General features: G+C 39.8%; 2 protein-coding genes across 11 annotated transcripts in view; one reads left to right on the top strand and one right to left on the bottom strand.

Annotated features, from left to right (window-relative positions):
* Window positions 1–3,470, bottom strand: part of LOC136835277 (cAMP-dependent protein kinase inhibitor alpha-like) — a 252,667-nt gene extending 249,197 nt beyond the window's left edge. For all 7 annotated transcript variants that reach the window (XM_067098570.1, XM_067098566.1, XM_067098567.1 and 4 more), the window contains exon 1: window positions 2,991–3,470. The gene's annotated coding sequence lies outside the window, so the exon portion shown is untranslated. The remainder of the gene's footprint in view (window positions 1–2,990) is intronic.
* Window positions 3,471–3,644: 174 nt separating this feature from the next.
* The window catches only part of LOC136835276 (COMM domain-containing protein 3-like), a 64,996-nt gene continuing 44,640 nt past the window's right edge, over window positions 3,645–24,000 (top strand). For all 4 annotated transcript variants that reach the window (XM_067098562.1, XM_067098560.1, XM_067098563.1 and 1 more), the window contains exons 1-3: window positions 3,645–4,191; window positions 6,960–7,073; window positions 17,632–17,759. In XM_067098562.1, coding sequence (XP_066954663.1) covers window positions 3,837–4,191; window positions 6,960–7,073; window positions 17,632–17,759 — 597 coding nt within the window. In that variant the 5' untranslated portion in view covers window positions 3,645–3,836. The remainder of the gene's footprint in view (window positions 4,192–6,959; window positions 7,074–17,631; window positions 17,760–24,000) is intronic.

Below are 24,000 nucleotides of genomic sequence, written 5' to 3'. Positions count from 1 at the left end.
AACAGAACCCGGTTCCTTAAGAAATGCTTAGCAGACTGCGTGGCACCGAAATCGCTAGATAAGACACGAGAGAGAGACACTGGTGAACATCCGTTTCCTGTTTTTGTAGAAGAGATCTTTAAGGAAGAAAAAGATCGAATTAGAAGAACTAAGGATGAAGAGCAGAAAAATCAGAAGAGAACTGACTGAGAAATACTGAGGCACCAGCTTAGACAACGTTTTCAAAGTAATTGAAGGTTGTGTACAGGTATGTGCACGCCGCAGCCCACAGCTACACGAAGAATAGACTTGTTGCCATTTTCGATAGGTCGGGGTGGGTAAAAAGGGAACTTTGATTTAGTCGTACATTTCTAAGAGACTTTTAAGCAGGGATGAAGTGCTCGCGTTCGGATACGGTCTTAACTTTTGCATGGGGAGCGATAATCACGATTTCATTGACATGTGTAGAGGTTTAATGGAATTAGATAAGAATAAAAATGGGAATGAAGCTGTTTTCTGTAGGGGGGCCATGTGGACGGGGGTTCAGATGAACAGATTCGTGTTTCAGGAGAGGTTACGTAAGACCCTTCATAGACTAGGCAAATACAAGTTAAATGAAAACATATACGAGGCTTGCAATAAAAAGCCGGACGTAAGGGGGCTACACTGCAATTTTAATTAAAAATAAAAGTAAGGGAAGCTTTGACAAAAATCCAGGACAAAACGAAAAGAAAAGAATTAGAACATAGATTAAAATCAGGGGAAAGCCCAGAGATCCCATATATTTATGGTAGTCCAAAGATCCATAAGGAAGGGTGCCCGCCAAGACCGGTCGCGGCATCGACGAGGTCACCGCAGAAGAGGCTGGAGAAATTTCTTTCCAACATAATGGGAAAATGGGTAGGTTTAGTATCTGGAGGGCATCTAAAACAAAACATGAACCTTATAGATGAATTACCTAAAATTAACGTAAAAGGTTGTAAATTTACGAGTTTGGATGTAACTTCCCGTTTACCAACGTACCAGTCAAGAAGACGATGAAAGTAATAAAAAAAATATGGGGGAAGGGGTTTAAACACATGTGACGTAGATCATGAAGTTTTGATAAAACTGTTGACAGCGGCCCTCAGCGCCAAAGTGTTTAAGCGGGGCGAAAACCATTACATACAAAAAAAAAAAAAAAATATGGTGTGGCCATAGGTTCGAGTCTTTCGCCGATCTTAGCTAACAATTTTATGGAATGGTTTGAAACGGAAGAGGTGGGTAAATTAAACAAAAGGCACTTAAATATCATCAAATGGGTACGATACGTGGATGACATCCTGATTATTTATAAGGGAGAAAGGGAAGAACTAAACAAGTTCTTAGAAAACATAAATAAACTAAATGAACAAATCAAGTTCAAAATAGAAGAAGAGAATGAGGGAGAAATTCCTTTCTTGAATGTACTGGTAAAAAGGGAAGGGGAAATTTTTAAATTCAAGGTACACAGAAAGAGGACACACACCAATTCATACATACACAAGTTCTCCAGTCATAGGAAAGAAATTAAAATGGGAGAAATGACAGGGCTGGCCACAGGGGCTCTTAGGATTGGCTGTCCCGAATTCTTAGATGAGAAGTTGGAATACTACGTGAGGAAGAGTTTTAGGAGATTAGAATACCCTAAGTACTGGTGGGAGCGGGCACACAGTAAGACAAGAAAAGAATTATTTTGGGGAGAGGGAAAGGATAGAAAGGGAACATTTGAAAGGGAAGAAAATACCTAGTCCCGGACAACAACACTATTACACCCATCAACAGGATAATTTCAAATTGATAGGTAGTTATAAAAACACCATTAGGAATATAGTTAGAAACAAAAAGCCAGTAGAGGGGGAAGAGGTAAGAGAGGGGTATGCATGGTGTCTGGACTGTGAAGAGTGTTACTTCAGCGAAAGCAGCAAATCCTGCAAAGAACGAAGAAAACAACACATACAAAACATAAGGCTCTACAATCAGACGTCAGCAGTTGCCAAGCACTGTTGGGAAAAAGACCACAAAATAGACTGGGAGAAGATGAATTTTTTGTAATGGAACACCAACAAAATGGCAAGACACATTGTAGAGAATGCCTTCATAACAATGTAATGGCAGGCAATAATGGAAACGGATTTGAAGACAGACTACCGAGAAAAATCGTATACTCTATAATAGAAAAGAAATGCAAAAACACAAGAGACCACATGGAAAATGCACACCTGGAAGAAGCTGCAGGCAGAGAAGGGCCAAGTTCACGAGGGCGGGACCATACAGGAGAAGGAGGGCAATCAAAAGATTAAATAACCTAGCAAGTGGAATTGGACAAACAAGGGCTTTAACCCGATCCCCCACACATATAAATACAGCTGGACTACGTATCCAGCCATTCTACGGATACTTGACAATGAGGACTGTTAATCCTAGAAAGCTTGTAAGTTTTCTTCAATAAATATCTCCACTAGATATCATCCAGTTTTAATGAGTTCCTGTTAGTAATTGTATTAATGCACAGAACAATTGTGTACAGTAAGTGATAAGTTAATATATATATACATATACATATGTATATATATATATATATATATATATATATATATATATATATACATACACCTTCGTTAATGACTTGGAAATAAAGTCGAAACCGGTCTGGACCTACAGCACACCCAGCCTTTCGTTTTTTTCACCCGAGATGATGTGTGATAAACAAATCCCGTTGTTAATGTTTTGTAATTACTTTATATATATATATATATATATATATATATATATATATATATATATATATATATATATATATAAAGAATACAACGATAGCAGCCCTTGTAACTATGCTTTCACTAGCCTCTTTATATTTGCTTAGCTACTAATGACATTTCATTACTTTTAATTCCTGAACTTCAAATGGATTTAAAGCAAACACGTCAATCTTCTCAGCTCTCCTAGATTCCAAAATATAAAGATTTAAAGGCATGACTGTCCCTTCTTACCTTTCAGTCCAAACGCATTAAATCCAACAACGGCGCCAAAGCAGTCAGTCACCTTCCCTCTCAAATCGTAAACAACTGGCACTGCACAGAACTTTCTTTAACAAATCCTCGTCTTCTATCGAGTGCTAATAAAATGCTTGGAATATCTGCCACTTGCTATTTTCATAAGAATCTAACAAACTAATCTTATTTTCCTTTTAATTCCTTCACAGACTAAAAGAGTTCTAAAGTAATTTATTTACTAACACAAGCAGTGCGGCAGACCTAAACACAGTTAAACAAGAGAACAACAAACAGTCGACGCTTCGGGGTACTTCCCTTACACTTACTCCCGTCGTCTGCTACTAATGCTTGGTGAAGATTTCAAATGTTTCGAACACTCGGAAGTTCGAACTGTTTTCAAATGCCCCTTGTAATCTTGAAGAACAAGGTGCATTATTACTATATTAACGCAAATTATGTGCACTACTAAAGTTTAATATAGGATTGATTTTTTGCAAATAAACTTTCGGCCTTTGTGAAAGCGTTGCCTCTAGAATGTCGGAACTAAAGACATTTGCTCAAACTTACGTGGTACTCGAAACCTTCCATGCTTGTTTGCTCAAAATACAGTGATCTTACCTACAAATATTTCCCCGTAAAAGGATTGCTTTTTTATTCAATTTAACAGGCAATTTGTGTACTTAAAATAAATATTTAGTTTTTCTTGAATTATTGGGAATGTTGCTTGAGATTAGAGCCAATTGAAGGAAAATGTAAACAAAAAATGTCCGTTTCTCTTAATTTAACAATGCGTGATAATACAGAACTTAAATTCTAAGAAAAAGACAGGCGAACTAGCACCGTATGGCTTCAGTAAGAATGCTAGACGCAGATATAGAATTTAAAATGATGCAGTATTTGTCATTCTTACGAATTTTGACAAATGACAATAAAATTATAATTGATCACTACTCCGTTCGAACACTTGTGCACGCCTCCTTCCTAAATCCGAAATATCTGCGATCTCAATGCAAGTTCATTGTGATGGAGTTCTCTATAGAAATATCGTCTTCCCTGCGAATGTTAGGAGATGACTCAAAAATTGATGAAGAGAGTTTCAAAGCAATCCTTAGTGAAACTATTCAAGACCTAATGGGCAACAAAGATTTACCATCCACGACCGTAGGCCAAGGTGGTACAAATACAGGCTGTGGTGGAGGTAGGTTAAGTTAATGTACCATAGACATTGCTGTAAATAGTCACTTTATGATCCAGAACTAATTTCTTCACTAATTTTAAGATTACTTCTATATGTCTGTCAGAGACATGGCCCATATAGGCCCTTTTTCCTAACCTTTAGGCTAGGCCAGTTAGATATTTTAGCCTTTACACCTTTTACCGTTAGCCAACCAATCCTGGGTGGTGGTCACTTTATTTGAGTTTCTCACACCCCTTTTGTTTAGCAATTATGGAGGACATCAATAGGAAACAGTAATTTCTGGATTGGAGCAGACAGAATCACTTCAGCCGTGACATCAGGCGTAGCATAGGCAAAAGTGTAGTATCTTAGCACTGGTAGTCAGGAAAAATGCCGGCCGTGATTCATGGTTGTAACCAGGGTAGATCTAAGTAGTAGCTCCACGGTGGCGTTTCCTGCTAAATTGACTTTTTCTACAGTTTTTTGGTTGCTAACTATGGATTTACCTTCAGTTTTTATTGCACGAATTTAATTAACTTGTAATTAACCCCTAAAGTTCATCCAACAATGGGTTTCCATACGCGATCTTCACAAGACAGAGCACGGGTACGTTTGTTTGGAACGGTTCATATCATGTCTGGCAAGTGCAATAACTTGTTAACGTATGGGTACCCTCCCCCCCTGGGCCAGTACTGAACACGGCAAAGGGACATTCCATTTGGCTGACAACAAACAAATGCACTGCTAGTATCAGAAACCATAAAATTGTAGAAAAAACCAGTTTCCAAGGTAAAAACAGGCGCGGAGCTAATATTTAGAATTACCGTAACCAGTGATAAGGAAAATGTGAAGGTAAAAATGAAGACTAGCCTACTACTGCGCTGATCTGGTTTGGTAACTAGCCTAGGCTACCAAATTACGGGCAAAATGGGTCTAGGCTGTGTTTATGGTCATTTTACCGAAGAGTTCTGCATTGAGGTATCATTTATTAATGAAAGTTTTTGAGTGAAAAGTGTAGAAAATAACGTATAGAATACATTACAGGTAAGAGAATTTGATAAAATTTTATAAGTTGCCAACATAAAATAATACCACGTAACCTAGGGGTGCTTACTGGTTAAGATTTTGCTGTATTAGCTATGGAGGGGGGAGGGGGCCTGGTATTGTCTTACCGTATAAGTCATAATTTGATGAAGAGCTCTTTTAAAAAATCTAGGTTACAATTTCACATCGTGTACTGGCAACTTATAAAATGATACCAAGAATTTTACTACGTTTTTATGTTCATCCCTGAGTTGCCGGTACTAAACACAGTAACCTGCGGAGCTTTTCTGTAGAATTGCCATGTTTAGTAAAAGCCCCCGGGGATAAATGGAAAAACATAAAAAAGATGATAATTACCATAAACATGAGCAAAAGACAAACATAAAACAAATAGTAGATATTCTGAGCGGTGACTAGCACGAACCAGGCTTGAGGTGGTAGTTGGCAGTTTTACCAACAGGCCTATGAGTATACAAATTATGAAGATATGATAGGAGTAATTGCAGCGTTAGAACTCAGGCTAACCTAAAGTTACCCAGATCATACCTTTGCTTTGGTTTAGTCCCCTCACCTCCACCTGGACCTAAATCACTGTAGATTATAGAGTGAAATGAAGGGTTGCATCTTGACCTAACCCTCCCTAATCTGCCTTAACCTAGGGTACCTGGTCTTACCTAGTCTGCAGGCCCCCCCCATCCAACCTGTGTTAGATGTCATAACTCATATAGTTGAATAAACATCCTTCCCTAACCCTAAAATATTGCTGCATAAAATTTATTTTCGTTCATACTCAAATACAAACCTGAAGTTCTTTACATAGGGATATTGCTTCAAGTGTGGTCTGGGAACAGCCATTCAGACATACTGATAAGGTTGCCATAAATAAACTTGAGTTGTTTTTACACAAATACAAACCTTCCAGTTAGCTTGCAGATAATAATTTGAATGGCCATTCAAACTTATTGACAGGGTAGTAAGCTGTTGACAGGCAGGGAGAAGCCGCCCACCTGTTGGTCTGCACAACACTTTGCTTCCAGCCACTGTCAAGATCAGGTGTCTTTATAACTGCCTAACTTTTGCTGTTCCAACTTTTGTTGATTAAACTTTAATACTCCATTTCCTTTTATGGTTGTGGACTATGTATTTGATTTTGTCAAACCCATTGCTCAAATAAGCCATCTTTCAGGGAATAAAGTTTGTTTTTCCCTTGCTGTTATGTAGAAGTATTGGCACCTCTCTCTCGCCCCATTCTTACATGACACCATGTCAGTGTTGTGTAATATTGTTTCACACTCAGGCTCAATCCGTCCATCTCCCCAATCCTGTTTTACTTCACACTGAGGCTCAATCCGTCCCTTAAGGATTAATGGCCTACCTCACCCGCCCCTTACTCTGGTACCAGGTCTTGAAGGCAAAGTGGAGTGCACACCAACTGGGGTTGGGGCTTCCCTCTCTATGTCAGTAATCAACTACCTTGTCAGTAAAGTTTAAACAGCCGTTCCAGCTTGCATTCACAAGCTAAATCCATATGTAAAGAACTTCAGGTTTGTATGTTAGGAAAATTACAAATTATTTGAAAAATTGGATGTTTTCCAATATAAAAATAAAATCAGTCTGCTTTTCCAAAAGTAAAGACAATAAGACATCTACAGACAGACACTTAGGGTTTAATACTAAGGATTACTAAATTTTTCTTAGAAATTGTAAGCACTTATGCAAAGACTGTAGATTTGCTTATTTTACAGGTACGAGGAACTGTTGCCATGCAGCATTGACAACTTTGTTGATTGAATATATAAAAGGAAGTCATAGCAGTACTGTGTTTTCTTCTGCTCTTGAAGATCTGAATTGGCCTACAGGTTAGTGTGATATGAAATCAACAGAATATGGAAATTTATTGCCTTTCAAATAAGAAACTTATAAAGTTTGTCCATTACAACCTCATTCATTATAAGATACCTGATTACTCAAAAGGAAATTCCACTTGCACCTAACTATTGTATCAAAAAGAAAGAAAAAAGAAGCACTCGCTGCATATGGTTGACCTTCCTCCAGTTCTCCCTAGCATCTCTCATTCTGTTGTGCAACTTCACAACTTTTTCACATTGCTCGCCAGTGTTGTGGTTTTTACCATTATGCCAGTAACCATTCGCCAGCCATTTTCTGAGTTTATATTGTAAATTTACTTCTTTTTTAATTCTACTTTTATTTTAATATACTCCCATTATTTTGGTTTTATGAGTTGGTGTGATCCTATGTCCGTTTGTCTAACATAAGAGGGTTGATGTGATTATTTTAATATTGAATTATATTTCTAGGGTTTTTGTGAGGACGGGGGTAGAACTGCATTTAGTTTCTTTTCTTTTTTGTTGAGGGTTGATGGTTTTTGTATTATACTGTAGTGACTTTGTATGGTAACACTGTACAGTAATTCTTAGCTTAATTTGATTCAAGTTACTGTCTGTGTAAAATTTTACAAATTCAAGTGTATTGTCAGTATTTGTTTCAGTTGTGGTCACCATGTATTTTGATGAGTTTTAACAATTATATAAGTATGCTTTTTTTTTTTTAAAGTGAAACTTACCTCTCAGTTATAGTGGCATTACTGTATATTGTTTGGTTTGTAGCAATTAAGAACATATTTTATCTTTTTAGTATATGTATGATTTGTTATATATGTTTATATTATGGTTTATTGCATTTATTTTTTTATCATTGGTAATGATATATGGTGCAGAAATATATGTAGCTGAGGATATGGATATACCAAATGATGTTTGCAAAGGAAAATGGATGATGATATGAGTGAACAAGAGGAAAGGTTGCTTGGAGGGAAACTTATTCTTGCTAGAGACAGTCAAGACTAGGAATAAAAGGGGAAAATGTAGGAAAAGGAAAAATAGTGTAAGCAAATGCATATAATAATTGCTAAAAGGTTCACCCAATAAAAACACCCCCATGCACTATTTCAGTTTGTCAGTGTTCAGAAGGAACCCTTGGTTAAGTTATAATCTATATGAAACAGAATTATTCCAGAGAATGATGAAGCTGTCAGTAAAGTGTGTTAAAAAGAGTTATTTGTGTACCTGCAAGACAGGATATATACAGATAATGGAGAAAGTTGTTTTGATGTTAACAAGTGTTAAGAAGGTTTACATAATTGGGATGATAATGCTTGTTGTTTGTATTGTGACATTCAGTAGTGATTCCATACCCTTACTCCCCCAAATTTGTCAGTACCGCAGAAGCATAAATACTTAGTATGCTTAAAAACAACAATCCACACTTTAAACTGAAAACTTGACGTAAAAGGCAGTTAGCTAGCTTATTTTTCCATACAATATTCCTCAAATTATCTGGAGTAATAGAGCAAGGCCCTGTCAGAAAATGATGAAATCCGCATAGTAGCGAGTAAAAAAATCTATGGGTATGCAAGGGAAACTCCATATCCTTCCTCACCTTACCTTTTCAGGACTGCATAACCATAAACATTAGATATACCTATAAACAACAACCGTCACACTTTAAACCAAAAAATCTTTGCAGAAACCAGTTATCTATCTTATTTTCCATATTTATAATAAAATCAACTCCAGATACACTTAAAAATAAAAAACCAATCCCTTTTTTTTCGTGCATGATACGTCGTTCGGTAGGCTACACAAAGTTTGCCTTAACTGGAGCACGCACAGGTACAGCTGATGAATCCGACGAAGCTGGCGATGAGGCAGAAGAAGAAGAAGACTCACGTCTTTTCTCCTTACATGCCTTATTAAACTTCTCCTCTAACACTCTTAATTTTTTCATCACTGTTCTTGCTAACGAATCCGTCAATGTAGAATTCGACGTCATCCCAGAAGAGGTAGCTGTTGTTGTTGACACGGAAAGGGTAGGATTTGACGTCACTACAGCAGCCATGTTAGAAGGTGACATCACTGATGGACCTGCCTGTAATGCCATGACATTGTACCACTGCAGACAATGCCAAGGGAGCCCCAAAATGATGCAGAATTGGTACCATATGCATTCCAGAGGATGTCATCGTGGGGTTCCTTGGGAGAAGGGACACCCACAGTATGAGGGACTGGAGGGTAGAGGGAAGCCATGTGGTGTGACAACAGGCCCTCTAAGGTTGGTATTCCTGATAGGCCTAGAGAGGACCACATGCCCACTGTCCGCTGAGCATGTGGAGCTGGAAAATGAGACAAAGAAGTTGGTGTCCCCCCTCCCCCCATTCCCCGGAAAAATAGGGGCATAATTATGCATAAAATTACCCGAAACCCTCCAAATGCATCCCCCGACGAATCGATGAACGAACATGGAGGGGTATGGGAAACTTCTATTACAGGAGGTGAAACAAGTGGAACAGGCCTCTCTAAGGAAGGGACAGCTTCACGAGGAGACTGAACAAAGGAAGCTGAAGATTACTCCCTATCAATCCAAGATGGAGTCATCTCCATCCTCTTGTACTGACCCTTCCCATAAACCCTTTTCCACTGTTCCATTACATAAATTCTCTCTGCATCTACTACATGTTGGATGAGGATCCGTATTCACTGACGTTAGGAAACGAGAACAAGGAAAGCCACCAACACCCGGACATTTCCTTTGCTTCTTACAAGATCCAGGAGATACGCTCACAGGAGGGTTAAGGGGAGCCATTAATCCAAGCACATGTCCACAAACAACCAAAATTCACACACAGAAACACAGAAAGAAATCAAATACAGGCAAACCAAACCAGCTTTAGAGATGAGAGAAAGAACAACACGTCGTCCCTCAGAGGCTGTAAAAGAGTAACTGGTGAAGTCACAGAGTATGGCTTGGGATACGGGTGGTCCCACTTGACTCGTGATTAAGGATAGATGCCACTACAGTAGTCCCTTGCATATAAAATTTTATTGATTTTACTAGATTCCAGCAGGCACCAGAAGATTTATCTTAATGTTAAGACCTCAGGTTTGTTAGTTATGAAAAAATACAAATTAATTTAATAAATTTGTCATATTGCTCAATATTTGTCTGGGTCTGGCTAGATGAAATAAATATTGATTTAGAAAATTCCCTTATGGGCCACTTACCCAGAGCTAAACATATAAGCAAATGTAACAGAGCTGATTTACCTTCTAATTACTTCTAAACAAAGGGAAAGGTCGCCATGAAAGCCCATGGATCCACTAAATTACTTTATTTCACGTAGTTCAAGCAGGGGAAATAAATCATGACTGGTATGCAAACCAGCAAAACAAGTGCAACAATAATCTTACGACAAAATTTACAGTTAACTGGCTTTCAGAAGGAAATGGGAATTTTTACACAGTTGTTACGCAGGCTGGAGCCCTTGGCTCGTGAATATGCAGTTACAATCTGACACTTAGTTGCAGAAGCAGAGGCTTGCTTATAGTAAGGTTGAATAAATTATCTTCTGAGGCAAATTCTCACTGGTAGGTCGGTGACAGAAAACATGAAAAGATGAGATAACATGTCTCTGGAAGTAAATCTCCCAGATAAGGATTCATGCATAAATGATTCTCTCACTTGCAATGACCTATCACAGTGGAGGGATGATTTACTCTCTGTTGCTGGACAAAGGATTATTTTTTATCAATAGACTTAAATTCACATGGGGAACACACATCTTAGGACTCGGCAAGGAATTACTTTGGGAGATGAATTCTAAGGAAAAGAAAGGAGAGATTTAGTGAGAGAAACAGTCACTGGTACTTAATTGCTCATTTCAGACTTACAGGGCAAATCCAGTTGCAAGTGTACATTTGCAAGAATAGCTAGATGGTCCAATATGTCCTCAGTTTAACAATGCTGGGACTGCTTGTGACTCATTTACCAGTGTGGCAGATTGCCAGGACAAAAGATACGGCCCGAGATTTGGGACGTGGGAGGCACAGGTCTGGCCTGGGTGAGGACTGAGCTGGTACTAACTTCTCTCAGCTCATTCGTGGATGTTTGTCTGTCTATATGCCTTGAGGCCACGGAAATGGCAAGTTGAAGCAAAGAGTGCCTGCATTCCTGGAAAAGCAAGTAAGAACCAGCAAAAAGGAGAGCGCAGCAATATGGGTCTTAGGATAAGGATATAGAGCGACTACTAGTATGCCTATCCCCGATGACTCATTTAATCTGCCTATCTGAACTAGACCCTTTTGCCAAGATACATCCAAAACTCTCGTTTCATTCCGACTATCATCGGGTATGGGGCACTACCCCCTTCTTCACTACCCCCCTAATGGATTGCAATCTGATCCCTATGTTAAGAGAACAGAGAGACATGGGCACCATATATTTGTGACAGCTCCCCCTTTTAAGCAGGCATTCACACCCTTTTGAGGCTAGAGGACAGTTCTAACTCAATACATCTTATTTGACTTAGTAGGAACCAATGAGGGAGGCACCCATGCGAACTCCTCTGGGTTTTCGGTACCTGGAACCAATGAGGGAGGCACCCATGCGAACTCCTCTGGGTTTTCGGTACCTGGTATACTCTTGTCTAGGATGTTATGTATGGGTTTACAATACTTAATCATAGATCACTCAGGCTACCTTCTCTGGGTAGGTGCCAGGATCACTCTGTGATGGAAAGGCACTGTTCCCCAATGGACAGTGAGTGCCAAGACTTCATGGCTCCAGTAGGCTAATTGGATCTATTCTGCCCCTTTTTCATCTTCAGGTTCCTCCAAGGCCTTTCTGTGACATTCCTAGGACGTAGTGAGGGCACCAACTCTGGGGAAAGGCCAGGAGTGCCATTGGGAATGAAGTCAAGGGTAACCCTAGAGGCTACTGGAGGGCTCCCTACTCTGGCTGCTGCAACAACCAAAGCAAGGGCAGTAACAGCTTCTGTGTCCCGGCAGGACAATTCGTGGTTGACCAGAGAAGGTGTAGCAGTAGGGTCCACCAGAGGTTCATCATCTTCGGACGGAGGTGATGAGGAAGGAGGATTATCGGGTGCTGGAGGCTCACAATTGACGATGACCAACTCAGTTAAATTGGGGAGATCTCCTGAAGGAGGATTAGTTTCGTGATCTGGCACTGGCACTGACACCAAGTCAGGACCAGGAACGGGGTTTAATTCCGGTAATTGCTCAATGTCCATCGGGGATGGAGACTGGCACTGCTCGGAAAGCTCAAGTGGCACTGGCAGAGATGTTTGGTCAGGTATGCCTGACAAGGAACCCTGGGGTGCAAAGCCCCTAGGTGAGCCTGAGTTGGGATGAGACAGGGATTCCTGTCCCAGGGGGAGGTCAGAGCCCCCGGGAATGTTTCCAATTTTGGTGACCGTTGTGCGCCGCTTGCTGGGCCATCCCGACCAATTCATGGAGTGCCCTTTTGTTTTGCATGTCTTACAGCAATACTATGTCTTGCTAGCTTCCTTTCACTGTTGGGGAGGAAGTTTTCGGTGGCCATCCTTTCGTGAGGAGGGAGGACTCGACTCTGATTTGCACTGGGAATGCCCCTTGTGTCAACCAACTCGGCAGATGGAAGGTGATTCTGTTGACGATAGCACGCCCTCCAATGTGGCTGTGCTCTTGTCAGTTTATGCAATAGTTGACGCCTCCATTGCGGAGGTAGCCATGCAACAGAGGGGAGTTGGGGGAGGACATCCCCAGAGGAGGTCTTGTCCTAACAGAAACTCAATTCCATGCCTTATTCTACTCACCAGCTAATGCGGTGAGATTGAGTACCCCAAGTGTCGTGACCTGGAGCTCAACTATGGGAATGGACTTAGTAAAACCTTCTACCCAAGCCATCATCCAACAAGTCTTTTCTTCTACAGTGGCACTGACTGGCACTCGGGACCAGTCAATCAGACAGATGTTTGATGCGGTGTCCACTGTAACCGGTAGTTCAACTGGGGAGCTAGAGCCATCAAGGGGGACCACTGAGATGGTCTGAGTCTCCACCCTCTCAGTGTTAAGAATGTCAGATGGCCATGCCACGGCGGACATGGCACTGATCAAGTTGACGTGCTTGATAGTAGTACTATGCTCTGGGCAGGCAGCACTTCCAGCACTACAGTAATGTCCAACTCCCATAGCCTTTGCAGGGGCCTCTTGGATGGGCTTGCTTGCCTTTGGTGACTGTAAGTGGAGAGGTTTGCTTATCAGTGGAGGGAGAGGCGCCATTAGGTTTCTTAAAAGGGTTCTGGGTGTGCTTCTTGATAGCTCCCCCTTCAAAGTGGCACTCAGACTCAGAGTGTCCAACTTTATGGCAGTAAAGTACAGTAATTGCATACTGGCTTGGAAGGAAGTCCATTCTTTGGGCGAGCTGGCCCTGAGAGATGTCCTGGTGGCACTATGCGCTGGTGAGACGTGCTGGAAGATGGGTTATAGGTTTCCCAATGGTCAGCCATACGACAGCCCTCCGTGAGTGTTTTGGGTTGCTTGTCATTGAGGCACACAGCAAGGGGCCCAGTAGCACACTGGAAGAAATCTTCCAGTCATGGAGTCAAGCCAGCGCTGACCAGCTCAGGTCTTGTGATAGGTCCATGCAGCCAAGGTCTGACCTATTTCTTTTGGGTGGCCCCCAAACCGCTGTCTCCATTTCTCCGGTGTAATCTCATAAGCCTTAGTTATTACCCTCTGAACTTCATCTATGTTTCCCCTTGTACCACAATACAGCGAGCGGAGGGCAGCCTTTGCATTACTTTCCACATGCTTGGAGAGAAGCAAGTCCTCTCTGTCTCTGTGGTGCTGTAGTTTGCAAAAAGTGCTTCTACCGCCTTCAACCACGCCTCTGGCTCGTCATCAGTTCACTTTGTTATCAGGGAATTGATACTGGATATAGGAGGATTAGGCATGGCAGGTGTGGGGTTAGTGGCTTGTTGTTGGGCTAGAGCTGTGGCACTGTCTTGTCGGGCTTTCTCAGACCCGCTCACCTTTTCTTTTAGAGCTAGCTCATACTTCCTTTGTTGTTCTCTCTCCTTCCTTTGTTCTTCTCTGTCCTTCCGCTGTCTTTCTTCTTTTTCCAATTTGTACTTCCTTTGCTCTTCTTTCTCCTTCCTTTGTTCTTCTCTCTCCTTCCTCTGTCTTTCTTCTTTTTCCAGTTCATACTGTCTTTGCTCCTCTTTCTTGTTTCTCCCTTTGGAGTACAGCATCTAGCTGTGCCTGTGCCCACTTGGTGAGTTCTTTTCCCATGAAACCTGCCTCCTTCCCCAGATTCATGAAGGTTTGGTAATATTCTGCCGCCATGGTTCTGGTAAATTAAGGTGTATGAAAATGGCCCTGGAATAAGAGTGATTTGGGGAAGTGTCCCTCGACTTAGGTGACACTTCAGTGGAATGGCACTTTTCAATAAGGTTGTTACTGTGGCTGAGTGTGCTGTTCAAAAGTCATACTAATGGAGTGGTCCTTGGTTAGCAAACCTTATGGATGGGCATGCTATTGTGGGCACTCTGTCTCTCAATGCATAGGTGCAGCTTGTGTATTAACACAGGACTCTTTCTTGGTGGCACTTGGGTGCCAATGCAATCGGAGGATCAACACTAAATTGTCATACAACAAATTGTACAAAGGAAATGGAACTCTGCATGAAGCAGAGTGCACACTTCAGGTAGGTTATTTGTTGACAGTGCACCAGCTTAGTGGCACTATGAAAGGGGAATCCCTCTGGTTGGCACTCGTGGGCAGCTAGTTCCTAGGCACTAGTAATGCTGCTTCCTTTTGTGCAGAGGGAGGAAGACTTGGGTGTGCACTCAATGTGCAATGTATTGCTTACAGTATACATAACTCTTGAAAGTACCCACTCATGTGAGACAGTTTCAATAAACTGTTGTTAATTTTAACTTAAAACCAATATTATTTTGTGGTGCAGAGGTTTTTTATTTTCATATAAGTTACTTGCCAAGTAATTACATAGCTATAGTTTCAACTCGCAAGGCAGCTTAAATTTTGAAAATCACAGTAGCACTTCTTTTGTTTTGTGTAGGTGACTAGCCCCACCCACTTTTGGGGAACAAAAGGAACAACGTAGCGAAGAGCTTCACTTTGTTTCTGCCGGCTTACGACTGAGCATCAGTTGTAAGAAGCAGCTTGTTTTGGAATTCTGATCACTGACTGGTTGATATTTTCCTAATTGGTGAAGTATTTTACCTTTAGTAGTCTTCAGCATGTTTAGCGATAGTTAGGTTTTGCTTTGAGGCCTGTTTTTTCTGGATTACGACATATTCACCAATAAGAGACGTGTTTCACTGAATTAAGACTTTTTTTTGCCTAGTTTGAGATTTGTTTGCACAGTAACATGTCGGACTCAAGTTCAGCTAGTATTCGTTATTGCAGCAAAGGCTGCGGTACAAGATTGACTAAGGCCTCATATGATTCACATACCCCTTGTTCTGACTGTTGTTTACTGTTATGATATGTGTGACAGTCATACTGAGAGTCAGGTAAACTTGTAATGAAATACAGTACAGTAAATCAAGCAAAGCAACAAAAAATTAAAATGGTAACGCGTACACACGCACTCCTTCGGTGGAGTGGGTGAACTTGCTGCATCATGTATGGTGTTGTCTTGCCTGCATATGAAATTTTCATTTTTGGATATTGTTATGTTGATTGAAGATGAAATATCAACAGTGATAAAATGTTCTCTTGTGTACGGTTATGATATGTTTGATAATCATACTTAGTCTTATGCATACTACTCATTGAGCACAATAATCTCCCAGAAGTGCTGAAGAAGGACACTCAAGACCTGTCAGATCCCTGAGGCATGAGCAGAGAGGATAATATGCGAGCCCTCTGCTCCCTTGCTCAATCCCAACTTTGTGATGAACCAGACAAACCTCTTGCTGGAGAAGGCACGTGAGATCTGTGTAGCAGAGTCACTGTGAGAACAAATTTCAAACTTTGTCCCTGATGTCCCTCTGTCCTTATACTTGGTAGCATCAAGGTAGTAGACAGTGGGCATGAATGAGCATGTTCACTACCACTCCCAATACCTACCCAACAAGCCTTGCACATGAGACTTGGAAGAGATCAAAGGACACCTCTCCCTGGTTTTCTTAGAATGTGTTTGTGCCAAGCAAGGAAGTGGTGCTGGCTCTCCTCTGTGCACCTCTAAAGAGGTACTAGAGGGAGAACCTACCTGATTGCTAGAATGTGCTTGGTCTGGGGACCACACACGTACAGCACAAATGGGTTGTGAGTCTGTAGACTTCCCCCTTCTTCTTATGTCTTTGCAGGGGAAGAGACTCCAGGGAAAAGGAGGAGGAGGAGGATGAAGACCAGCTCGATTATAATGAAAGAAATGACAAGGAAGAATGAGAATGTTTCTTCTCTTTCCTCTTGTAGGTCGTGCTGGTCTTCCGTGCCAAAAGATATTTCGAGGCCAGAACCAAAGATGAAGTACTAACCAAAGGACCTGCCACAGAAGAACTACTGCAACAGGTGGATCCCCCTTCTTTTGCAGTAGCAGAAGAGGCTGGAGCAACTACAGACACAGCAGCAGAAGACATTATAGAAGAGGAAGCGCAGGAGACATCTCCTTCTCTTCCAGGTTGTCTAGAAATGTGTGAAAGACGGGCCACCAGGGATATTGAGCATAGGCCATACCTTTTGTCGGTATTTCAGATATGTGTTCACAGAACCTGGAATGTCACAATTAGATGAATATAAGGGCAAGGCAGTTGTTAAGGGTACACCACTACCAGAAGCTATGGCATCCACTTGAGTGCTGTCCCTCCGAGAAGGTAGCACTATTAGCAGGCAGGGGGATAGGAATGGAAGATGATGTGAGAAAGGAGCCATAAGGATTCAAGGGCACCAAAACACTGGCGAATGTGTTTTGTCCTTTTTTCCTCTACTTGCCAAACTTCTCCCACTGTGAGGAAGACCAACCGACACACTCCATGCAGGGTGAAGAACAAGTGCACACCTTTCCCTTACAAAAAGAATAATTCCCATGGGGATATATCGTTTTGGGAGACATGAAGCACCCACAAGAACACCCATGTCCTGCGCAATGGTGTTGGTCATGTTTTCTTTCCATGTTGGGGAAAAAACAAGAATTAAGTACACAAACAGTGCAATAAGAAAAATGGTAGAAAAATTCAACAATCACCTAGAGGAAGATAGCAAGCAAAGTATGTCTGTTCTTTCCGGTAACAAAAGACAAAGTGAGTGGTGACATAAGGCTAGTGAGGGGTACTCCCCAACTAACCCCTCATCTCCACCAGTTAACAGTCTTGTTGCCAAGTTCAACAACTTCCCCAGCTTGTGCTGAAGGATTCTAATGTATAAAAGGTTCTGGTTTGTATTTCCATAGAAACATACAACACTAACAATAATTACGAAAAATTCCTTCACTTGATTACAATTGCTTTAGCTTCCAAAGTAATATTTCATTCAAATATGATAATTAATGTAAATAATGTATTTTATTTTATTTAAAAGTAGAATATTTTTCCAGATCGAGTTAAAAAAACTGTGGAAAGTTTGGATATGTGTCGTCCTGTGATCCGCTCAAAATTAGCCTCCACTGGAACATATCCACCTCATGTAATTGACGTTGATTGGAAATTAAACTATAGAGTGAGAGTAAGTTGCAACACTTTTGATCAGTCTGTAATATAGTTTTGTATGTAGGTAAAATTAAGCTCTGTAAGTCCCCTAATCTTCCTAGCAAAGGTTAAAAGTTCTAGGTTAAGTTTTTGTCCATTTTTTGTCATTTTTAGACAGAATTGAATTCTTGAGAAGAAATAACAAAAGGTATTAGTGAGAAGAAATAATGAAAGGTATTAGTGAGAAGAAATAATGGAAGGTGGTCCATTCTTTGTCTTTATAGGTAATTGGTTCTTTGAAGTCATTGCACATTAATTTTTCAAATACTGAATACAGTACTGTACAAATATAGGGAAAAACAGATTCAAGTTCTGTGGCTTTTGTAAGTTTCAGTTAATGTCAGTTAGTTAAAATAGCATTAAAAAATTTTTATGATGAAATTAAACAATGTTAAAAAATAGTAAAATGTAAATACGTACTGTACTTAACAATTTAATAGAATGAGACTAAACTAGAATATGAATCTGAAAAGAAATTTTAGGAACATAACTTTCCAGTGCATTGACAGCCCTTTTCAATTTAATATAAGTTGAAAACTGTCGTTTTGTTAATTTTTTTGGGTAAAATGTTTTGTTGTCGGTATCAAACAATTTAAATTGCAGTTTGAAAAAAAAGTCAATCAGGGAAACTTTATTTTATTTTTATAATAATGACATGTCTAATAAGATGTTTTTTGTTGATTTTGAAGAAGAATATCAGATTTCAGAAGAAACTTTTGAGTTACAAGTGATACCACTAGGAAATTATAGGTTTCATATTTGTTGAGATAGAGAAGAGATGGAGTTAGATAGCTGAACAGTCTTTGCATTGTCTCCCGGGAGAATAGTATAATAATAGCTGTTTGTATTAGAGAGTTAGAAGATCGAAGATCTACTAGATGAACGTAAGGAGAATGGAGTTTGGGGACAATTGGAGATTTGTGGAAGATGGTGCACAGGAAAGACATAAGTGAAAGTGTGAAATTCTGCCACGCATGTCTTTCCTGTGAACCATCTTCCACAAATCTCCACTTGTCCTCAAACTCCATTCTCATAGGACTCATCCAAGTAGATCTTGATCTTCTAACTCTTCTGGTGTCTACAAGAGCCCAGCTGACACTATCACTTACTATTCTCCCAGGAGTTGTGCGAAGGACTTGTTCAAGCTATCTCCAACTCCATCTCTTCTCTATCTCAACTAAATATGAAACTTCTGTAATTTCCCTCTTGGTATCATTTGTAACTCAGTTTTACCATCTGACTCCCGTTATTCTTCTTAAAGCTGTATTCTCAAATCAACAAGATAGTATTTCTAGATATGTTGTCATTATTATACTAAGACTCATGTCTGTATAGTAATACAGACTGTACTTGACATATGTACAATCTTACTTTCATATGCAATTCAGGATCCTTTAGTTGATTTCCAAACCTTATTCAGCCTTTCCATCCTTTGATTGGCCTTTTTTTGGTCTTTCACTAAATTAACTCAAGAGTGGGTGTCAGTGTTACTAAATACTATATGGAAGATTCCCCCTGTTTAAAATCCTTTCTCCATCTGAAGTTATTTCTTCCCTCTTTGCATATTCTATGCATATCTCTGTTTTTCTTTCATTTATCAAGAATAGATGATGCACTCTACTAGAAAACTTTGTAAATCTTGTGGAATTGTATTGTTTCAAACAGCGTCATCATCACATTGTAAGCCTGTCAAGTTTCTATAGTTGCTCCAGTCTCAACCCTCTGTTCCTTCTTCTACCAATTTTTTCATTAAGAAATCTGAGAATGGCAAACAATAAAGGTGAAATAACGTTCCCTTATAGCATCTCACAAATTCACTTGACAAATCCTAACTTAGAATTTACCTTCTACTATATTGTTTGTCTAAGGACACTGTCAGATGCCTTCTTATAATAAACAAAACCCATCAGAAGGGGATTTTTAAGTTCCATACACTACTGCAAAATATATTGTGACAGAAATATTTGAGCTGGGCAACTCCAGCCTTTACTAAAGCTAGCTTATTTATCTCTAAGCTTTTATGAAATTCTTTCTTCAGGCTTTTGAGAATAAGCACACTGAATATTTTTCTTATAACCAATGTCAGTGCAATGCCTCTAAAGCTAACTCATTCAGTCAGGTCACTTTTCTTTGACACCTTTACTATGACTTCCAATTCCCATTCACAAAGCTTTGTTTCCTCAGTCCTTATTCTGCAAAACAGTCTAGTTAGTATATGAAGTGTCATTTTAGTTTTAGCTTATTCCATCATAACCCTATGTTTTATGTCACGTAAGTTTCTTTATTATGGATTCCACCTCATAAAAAAAAATCTTCTGTCAGGTCTCTTCTCATGTTGTTATTGACTCATCCTGCCTTTTGACAAGGATTTTTCTCTCTTTTTCATCCTTAGATATTGTATTAAAATTCATTGGCCTACCCTGTTACACCATTGCCACTCCAAATATTTTCTCTTATCTCTTCTTTATCTTCATTTGACTTCAGTATGTCGACTTGAGTGCTTAGGATATTCTTCAACTCCTTCCAGAAATTTGTCTGCATACACAGTCCAACCTCTTTCATCCGGCACTCTGTGGTCTGGCAACTCCCATGATCACATTAGTTCTTGATTGGCTATGAGGGTGGTGCCACACGTCGCTTCAGTTTTTGGATTTTTTCGGATTTCAGAACTGAAGCTTGCTCCATAAATACACAAGCACAGTTTATTTCCAACGAAAACATTCTGTGAAACTTAAAAATAAAGAGCACACAAAAGAACCACAATTTGTGTGTAGTATACTTGTGTATCATCTGATCTAGTATACCATGCATTCATTAAAACTTCATCCAAAAACATGATTTAATCATATACTACATCATGCATAGTGCAAGATATATTTTCAGTAGATTACAGTAGCCTAAGCTATTTATGCCTGTCTCAGTTTCAGTAGATACCATTGAAAATGCATATTATATCTGAGTTACCTTATAAATGATAAATAGGCCTAGAAAGCTTATAAATGATAAATAGGTCTAGAAGCAAAAGTTCATTAGGTTAAATGCAAATCTTCATACATTAAGTCATGCTCACCAGCCTTGTGACTTGTCTAAGAATTCATTACTGTTTCTTATAATTAACAACCACTTACTACAACTTGCAAGACACTGACATAAACAACAGCAAGTACTGACATAAACAGTCGAATCAAGAAACAGCCATTTGAAGACAAAGCAATGGGCAACACATATATGAAGGGTTGCGCTGCAGTTGTTCGACTTGTTAAACGGTTGTGCCAGTTTCTTTTGTGGGGGACTCTCTTTAAATAAAAAAAAAAAAAAATAAATATAGTCTCCCTTCACACAATGGAGAGGAAAGTGTTATGAAAGTATGCCACTGAATTGATGGATGTAGCTGTGGCTGAAGAAACGAATAATGTTCAGGCAACAAAACGTTTTGGAAGAGGCAAAAGCAACATCAAATCTGGCGAAATCACACCTGTATTTCATTTAATGTACTGCATTTATAAATAAAGAAAGTGGCATTTTTAAACTCAGCTTTGGTAATTTACAAGGAAACTAATCTCTGAAATGCATTTCATTTACCAACTAATGGCTGCAAGCAATCAGCTGATGATTTAAAAAATGTAAACAACCAGAATGCAAGCGGCCTGTGGTTGCTATGTTCATAAACTAAATTACAATAATAATGTGACAATAATGCTTGAAATATAATTGCATATAGTACATAAAACAACAGTTTTATCAAAATTATCATTATTCTTAGTACAGCTATATTTTTTTACTTTTTCAAATGGAGATCTGTCGGTGTAACAACCAAACTGGAGCCAGTAGTCTCTCTCTCTCTCTCTCTCTCTCACACACAATGCTTATTTATAAGCTTTATGTTCTACTTTTGATAACACAGCAATATGTTTGTGGAATGAGCTGGCAAGACTTTGTTTACATAGGAGTTTTTTTAGGGGCGATTTCTTTCATGTGGGATTTGCTGTGGTCCAGCATTGGCCTGGTCCCAAGGCTGCCGGTTTTAAGAGGTCGGACTGTACCTTCTGCTTTTTTTCTTATCTTTATTTTGACCTTGTATCCCAGTACATTACCAGTTTTACAGCAGATGGATATACATTCATGAAATTGAACAAGACATGATTGTCTGTTCCTCCTCAGATATGACAAGATATGATGTTCATGAAAATCTTACACACTGAAAACCATGTTTATTCCACCGCATCCCAGTTACTCTCATAAAGCCTAATTATGTATGATATATATAATTTGTACTAACTAACAAGGTAGTTAACTGTCAACAGGTAGGGGAAACCCTACCCACCTGTTGGTCTGCATTCTGCTTTGCTTCTGGCCACCATTGAGCTCAGGACTTCCCAACTTTGCCATTCAAATTGCTGTGATGAATAATCTTGAATATTCCTTTTTCCTTAAAGTTTGTGAGCGTGTGTTTATATTATTATAATTCAAACCCATTAGTCAAATAAGCTTGCTTGCAAGAAATGCACAATAGCAGCTCCAAGATGTTCATTAGCAACTGTATTATTCCCCAGTTTATGTACTAATAAGATTAATTTTCAGGAATGTGAGACTTAATCACCTTGGAAGGACTGCAAGAGTTTGGCCTGTTTTAGATAAGGTAGCTCATCTGTTGTGGCCTTCTTTTTATCTGGTTTGAGGAATTAAGCTAATATAGCTTTATTCCTCTGATAAGTGTGACTTAGTCTTTTAATTCCAGACCTGACCAGCCCTGCAAATGAGGGGAGTATTGGTTGTGGAGAAAGGGTAGAGGAGCCAGAACTCCTTCACCTTCCTCTTCATCGTCTTCCTTCACCCCAACCCCTTTTTTTTCTCTTCAGTGCTGGTTTTTGAGTAGGGAAATCTAACCCCTTGTTGGAAGCCTATTAGGCCTCTTTGAGTGCACTCTCCCCTGCAGGGTGGGGCGGGGAAGTTCAGTCACCTACGCTGATTGATTTTTCTTAGGTAGGGTTGGCACTGGGTACCATCTGCTTAGACTCGAGGGCTGCTCTGTCTCTTATCTGTGAGCTTTTGAGCTTGCATCAAGGCAAGTCTCCTTTCTTGTTGTGACTGTCTGGAGTTGCACAGAGAAAGGTATATGCAACCCGGTCAAGTGGCTTGTTCACCTCCCATTAACCAGTCTTTGGATTGGGTTTACATAGGCAACAGACTAGTAGTGTTCTCTTTGTCCATCCAAGGCCATTACACCATATTTGTTGAGTCTTGCCATGCTGTGAATGGAATTTACCATATTGCTGAGAGAAATTACAGTACTTCCTTAAAGAGGAACTTGAGGCTGAGAAATTCCAGCCTCATCTGTGGTGGACCAAATTGGCATCTGTTTTTGGGTCAGGCTCATCATCTAGTCCACCACTACTAATAGATGAGGTTAGATTGGTTACTGGCCCCAAGGAAAAGGCTGAACTGTTTCATTGTGCTTTTGAAGCTAAGTAATTAGCTGAGGATGTCCCTCCCTGGCACTTGTCATCCTAAATCTGTTCTTCAAAATCTGTATTTTGCTTTAGGGATACAGTATATTAAGAAAATTCTTGATGATCTTGAAAGGTGGGGTGAAGGTCCTGATGATTTCTTCCCTTTGTTTTTTAAAAAGATTTCTTCCAAGATTAGTAGATTTGTTATGACCTTACACAACATCAATTAGGGTCATAATCTCTTACTGCATCTGTTTCAAGAACAGCATCATATCATCTTACATCCCTAAGATTCTCTGGTAGCAATGGCAGGCACTGGGTCAGCACATTCTTTCTCTCTAGTCAACTCCTCCCCCTATATCTAACCTCAAACAAAAGGCCTACTGGAATGAAATGCCGAGATACAAAACTAGACTTTATTTGCAGATTTAACAAAAGTATTTCAGCAAAAGCTACGATCATGAAATGGAGTGACTCACACCCCATAAAAATGGAAATCATAACTAGAGGAAATTCTGATTCACAATCAGTCAAATTAATGATTCTAGACCAACCAATACTAGTAACTAACACCCTAGTCATTACATAAAATAAACAGGTCATAATTATTCTAGACCAAAATAACTGTCATAGATATGTTAAAAGAACACCACTTACAAAATATTCGTCCTTACAGGACGAACCCAGAATCCTTCCTATGGCCGCAAATAAACAATATCACAGTGGCTGTTCTTATCCACTAACACTGCACAAAAGAGCTAATCACAC

Source organism: Macrobrachium rosenbergii, chromosome 55 (genome assembly GCF_040412425.1).
Source record: "Macrobrachium rosenbergii isolate ZJJX-2024 chromosome 55, ASM4041242v1, whole genome shotgun sequence".
Classification (NCBI taxonomy): domain Eukaryota; kingdom Metazoa; phylum Arthropoda; class Malacostraca; order Decapoda; family Palaemonidae; genus Macrobrachium; species Macrobrachium rosenbergii.
Note: the sequence above shows the minus strand (reverse complement) of the source record. Positions and strands in the feature narration are given on the sequence as shown.